The 6205-nt window shown below is 38.5% G+C and overlaps 1 protein-coding gene across 2 annotated transcripts in view; it reads left to right on the forward strand.

The window, feature by feature from the left end:
* The window catches only part of PPARGC1A (PPARG coactivator 1 alpha), a 677982-nt gene that overhangs the window by 630578 nt on the left and 41199 nt on the right, over window positions 1–6205 (forward strand). For both annotated transcript variants that reach the window (XM_006771042.2, XM_006771041.2), the window contains one exon: window positions 5358–5552. In XM_006771042.2, the coding sequence (XP_006771105.1) occupies window positions 5358–5552 (195 nt within the window). The remainder of the gene's footprint in view (window positions 1–5357; window positions 5553–6205) is intronic.

A 6205-nucleotide genomic window follows, 5' to 3' on the forward strand; every position in this document is an offset into this window, starting at 1 on the left:
GGGGCAAGGAAAACCGAAAGCATGCTGGGTATTTAGGAGGAAGCAGGCCCAGTGCTAAAAACGTCAGCGGTAGATCTTGCTCAAAGAATGAAATTCAAGTCCGGGTAATCGAGATGATGGGCATGTGCACTGAAATGTTTACTGAGCACCTTCTTCAGAAATTCTCAGGTCGTTGTCTACTCTTTATATCTCCCTATTAATTATGAGTGCAGAAAAATTCTATTCTAGGAATAGGCAGATAATGTCCTGAAACTTTATATAGAAAAAAAAATAGTGGCTCAGAGAGGTTAAGGGACCTCTCACACAGATTGATCTCTGAGTAAACAGTACCTAAGATACTGAAACTGATTAATGAGTGATAAGAAGATCCCACTGTTTCCATCTTATTGATGATTTGAATAATGAGGAAGCAAGAATTCTCCTGGCCTAATCGCATTAAGAGAGCTAAGATAATGAAGCTGTGATTAAATGGCTATTAAACTATTTTTATCAAGCAGAGATCAAGCGAGTGTGAGAATCTAGGGACACAGAGTGTAATTGCAATTCTACAAGAGGTGGAAGAAATGACTATCTTGAGCAGGGCATGGTCCCACCATAATAGCCTGCATTTAGAAATCTTGGGGATACCACATGCTGGTTTCACTCTGGGTTTCCCCCTCAGGTGTCGGTTAGCACTTCAAAGCCCCTGATCTCCTCTTTAATTTAGTGGATTTATTCACTCTCTGTGTGTAGTTGGATGAGTGGAATGCACTGTCTGTCCCAGAATATGTAACCCGTTGGAAGATCCTTTCGCCAATTGCTCACAAAGCAAGAGGGCTCAGTGATTATACACTGGATCCAATATTTCAATTTTGAGGTGACTCTGGGCACTGGAAGTGGCAGAATTTCCCTTCCTTCCACTGTGCCTTTTGAATTACGGCACGCTTTGTACAGGTCACACAGGGACCCAGCAGTCCCAAAGAGCAGTCATGAACTTTCTGATTTTGTTGACTGTTCTGAACTCTCATTTATTAAGGATATGACATTGCTTTGGAATTGTTGCACTTTCTAAATTTGGGTTGTTCATATTCATATATGCATATCATCTGTCACTGGAAATTCTTTATACCTTGAATGAGTTATTGTTGATGTGCTTTCTTTATTCTTGGAGAGCCCTTAGAGAATGAAGTGTTACAGTCACATGGACCTTTATTTAGGTTGGGAAGAACAGCAGCAGACTAGCATTGTGTAAGGAGAGCCCAAGGTTGAACCCCACCATGGAAAATGCTGCTTGGTTGCCGCAGAGCTCAATGGAGAGGATGCCTATTGGCTGGTTTGTACCTTGCTCCACCCATCGGCGGTCAGTTGCAAGGCTGAGCTCAATTTGTGTTCCTCTACTCCACTACCCTATTGGTGATCTGCTCTCTCCTCACCGTGCTGCTTTTTTTTTTCCTTTATAAAAACTTATTTGAAGCTAATAAGTATGTTTTTGTTAGAACAGTCATTTACAGTATCAGAGTTGAACCTTTGAATGGTTATCTTGCAATGTTGTTTCACTGACTAATGTGTTTCCAGGACCTGTCACCTGTCACATGTGTTACTAGCCCAGTGAGCTTCCTCCGCAGCAACTTTGACCTGTATGCTCTGTCAATTGGGAACAAAGCAATAATGAAAAGTGACATTAATTATTTAACAGAGTTCTTTTTTTCACATTCATTGCCTTTGTGGGGGTGTTTTGGTTGTTGAAACTTATGGTAAACTAATTGAAATTGCCATGGTTCGGGGCAATGTCCACTCAAGTTTACATGTAGCAATATCTGTTGAGCTTCATCAGAAAAGTTTCATTGATAATATCAGACTTCCCCCCCCCCAGTCTTTTATGGTTAAAGAAAGCAGAGAATTTGAAATAATAACATTCTTTTCTTCTTAATTAAAGAATGACCTTCCTAAAATAATTGGTCTTGGAACCTCTCTAAGTCATTCACATTAGGGATGATAATTAAAAGGTTTAAATTACTTCTAATGGACACTTACTGATTAAAGCCCTACTGGTCTATAATAGTTGCATACCGGACTGCTCTACCTACATACCCCAACACACACACACACACACACACACACACACACACACACACACTCATACACAATTCAAATCTTCCATCCCATAACACTCCAGTAGAGAGGAGAATTAAAATGGTCATTTAATCAGATCTTGTAAAATAATTATAACATTCTCAACTTCCAATATTTCTGGATTGTATTTGGTATAAATTTATCCAGGCTTATTAATGAGTTTTGGGGAAAACTAGTTAATTTAAGTGATCTTTGCTATTTTGACTTTATTGGAATTATTGTAGTTTGTTTACACCAGTGATAAAACTAAGGCACTATTATATTATGTGATTAGAGGCTTGTCATATTGCAGGAAAGCCAAACACAAAATTTATATTGGTATAATCAAAATTACTCATTTATTAGTGAATATTCTTAACTATTTTTTCTTGAGTTATTTTTAAATTTGAAATTAACTATAAAATTAGGACACCTGGAAAATATCTAATTTATTGAAAGTGTTTGTGTGTTTGTGCTTGAAATGTCTTCAAAATTATCTTTATTAGATAATATGGAGATATTTATATGAATATAAATTTTATGATTTGGGATATTTTATATAATATATATTTCATCTTATTATAATTTTTATTCAGAACAGTTTAATAACCTGGTTTGGTTTTTTGGTATGTGGGGTTTTTTGGTATGTGGGGAAATCTAAATTAAAATAAAAAGAAGAAGATTGGAATCTTTGGATACCAAATTATGATCCTGACTAGAAAATAAGGGAATATACTTCAGTATCTTTATTATTACAATTACATTGTCCAGAAGAACTGAGGGTAAAAGAGGGGTGTTCAGTAAGTTTTATTATTGAATTGAGCAATTTGTATATTAAGGAATTGGTCAGTTGCTGGAAGTAGTGCCATGTTGAAGTTGACATTTTCCTGGTGCATTAGTCTTAAAACTCATACAGTTGTCACTCCATACACAATGTCGTCCAGACCAGCAGCATTAGGCATTAGAGAGGGGCATTATGCAAATGGAAAACATGCCCAGTAATGTCCACTGAGTAGCAAATAGCTCTTTGTGGCCTCTTGAATCCAAAAGAGAAAGAAGCCTGGATGGAGGCTGATCAGTAATGAGGGAAAACAATTTTTATGTGAAAATAGAATGTGTACATGATAAAGACCTGCCTAATTTCTCCAGTGATACAATTTGATTTTCTGATTAGCTGTCTTGTGATTCTTGTAATTTTGTCAGGTCAATTAACTGGAGTTCACTGCTGGAGAGAAAGGAAGTGTGGGCCCTGCTGGTTTCATTAGATGTCAGCAGCTTAGGTGCATTTTGTAATAGGACCTGTATGAGATAATTTAGCTATTGTTAATGTCATAGCATAAAGAACCTTTAAAAAGGACCTATGAAACAGGTCAAATTGGATAAACTATGTGAAGTGCTAAAAGAAGGAAAAGAAAGTGATATATACAACATATATTCTATGCAGTAAATGCAGACCAGTGAACTATTCAGCAAATAATCAGTGACTACCTATACTATGTGCCCAACTATCTATATATATAAAAGCCTAAGCAACCAAAATGACAGGAACGACTGGAATGACCAGTCACTATGATGTGCACTGACCACCAGGGGGTAGATTCTCAACACAGGAGCTGCCCCTTGGTGGTCAGTGTATTCCCACAGTCAACCTCCCCCAGCCAGCCAACCTCCCCCAGGCTGGCAGACCCACATTGTCCGATTGTGGCCTGCTGGCCAACCTCCTGTGGTCCCTCCCCCCATCTGGCAGGCCCTGATCACCTGATTGGGACCCACCCCTTGACGGGGAACCAGAGGTGGGTGGTGGTGGACACAGATCCTTTCTCAGGGGGTCCAAGGGCCAGCTCCCTCCTTGGGGCTGGCTGCCAACATCCTGTGCCCCATCCCTCTCCCTGGCTTGCAGGACCCAATGGGCCCACCACTCACCCACCACAGTGGGAGCGCAGTGGCAAGGAAAAGGAGGAGGGTGTGGGATGGGGGAGGAGGGGAACCACGAGATAGCAGGGTGCCAGTGATGGCAATGTCGGCTCCTGGCCTGGCGACCATCACTTCCTCTCTAGCCTGGCCCTGATCAGCCTGGCCCCGATTGGCCCTGATTGCCAGCCAGGCCTAAGGACCCCACCCATGCACAAATTTTGTGCACCAGGCCTCTAGTATAATATAATTACTATATCACATTTTCCTATAAACAAAGTGCATAAGTTTTAGTTTGGGAAGGCTTGAAAGCACTGAGATAAATATTATCTTTTGTAATAAACCATTTACGGGTCCTTCCCTTCCACTAGAGAGGTATTGGAAGGCTGCAGTTTAATGTTGTTTCTCTTTGTACCGTCAACACTTAACATGGTTTTGATGTGTAATAAGTGGTCAAAAATATTTGTGGAGTGAATAAGTGAACAACAGCTTTTCAAGAATGTGTTTGTGGGAATGAGTGTGAAAAAATGAGTTAGAGTATGGTTGGAGGATCCACCACTAGAAGTAAGGTTACACTAGAATCATGCCCTTGGTCATAGAAATGAATGCATTAAAGAGATGCTGCAAAGTAAGATTGTTCTTAGCGACTGGGCAGCTAAAGAGTATTCAAAGTAGTTCCAAAGTTTAGGTCTGAAAAATTGTTACCCAAACAGGAGAAATCAAGAGAAATAGTAGTAAGTTTGAGTTTGGAGATGAGGGCGCTATTATCAGGTAGAAATGTCCAGTAGGCAGTTACAAATTTATGACTAAAGTTGGGAAAAGTGTTAGGGGAAAAAATGACTTGGGAGTATTCAGTGATGAGATTATAATTGAAATAATAAAAGTGTAGTTTCTCTTGGTATAGTTTTAGCTTCTGGTGATGTTCAAGCAGAGTGTTCCATACATTTTGGCAGGTGTGCTGTGTAGCATGAAATAGATGATGGTCAAAATTCTCAAGTTGCCTCAGACTCTCTAAATCACATCTTTTAGTTAGGGAAATAAGACATAAACATGTGGAAAATAACTGTGAACAAGACAGAATTATATACAGCCATGCTAAGCACTGACAATAAATTGCTAAATTGGACAGGTCAACAATCAGAAATTGGTACAGAAGAGGTATTAATTAATTGTGTGTTTCAGACCAAAAGTGAATTTGGAGTTTAAAAAAGACATGATCTTAGTGCTCTGGCATGAACATTCAAAATTCCATGTATTTTCTTACTCATTTAGCTAAACATGTCCAATCTCTGCTGATTAATGGTGTTACCCATCTCCCAATGTCAACTCACTCACGTCGTCTTCTGTTTTTGCAGAAGATAGATGAAGAGAATGAGGCGAACTTGCTAGCAGTTCTCACAGAGACACTGGACAGTCTCCCTGTGGATGAAGACGGATTGCCCTCATTTGATGCACTGACAGATGGAGATGTGACCACTGAGAATGAGGCTAGTCCTTCCTCCATGCCTGACGGCACCCCTCCGCCTCAGGAGGCAGAAGAGCCGTCTCTAGTAAGAACCCTTCCTACTGTTTAACAGGAATTGGAGTTGCCTCTGGCTACCCGCTGCATGGGTATGATGTAGTAACAATAAGGTCTGGGTTTTTAATTTAGACTGATGCCAAAACAATCCCCAAACATGTTTGGAGTTGCATATTCTGTTATTCTGTGTTTAAACATATTGACAATACAGTCTTCATGTGAGCTTAACTGCATTTTTAAACTATTTTTTGTGTCAATTTTTTTATTAGTTAGTATTACTTATGTTCATGGTAGAAATTTAGAAAATGTGGACAACCAAAGAGAACAGACTACATATTCACCTGTAATTTCTAATAATTTCTAACATTCAAAATAATTAATTTTTTTTTCATTACGGTATAGCATTGACATGTTTGTGAATTTTAAATGTATGCATTATTTTAATGGTGGAATAGTATTTTATTATTAAAAGATGTCTTTAATTTACTAATTAATCCCTGAGGTTGAATATTTAGTCTTTTTTTCTATTTTTTACTATTATAAATTGTCTAATAATTGACATATTTGTAGTTTTATTCTTATGCATACAATTCTAGAAATATGAGGTATATCAAGGGGTATGTAATATTTTAAGGCTTTAGATCCATAATTCTTATGAAGATTGAAAAATAATAGAACACTTAC

Source organism: Myotis davidii, unplaced genomic scaffold, assembly GCF_000327345.1.
Source record: "Myotis davidii unplaced genomic scaffold, ASM32734v1 scaffold743, whole genome shotgun sequence".
NCBI classification, from domain to species: domain Eukaryota; kingdom Metazoa; phylum Chordata; class Mammalia; order Chiroptera; family Vespertilionidae; genus Myotis; species Myotis davidii.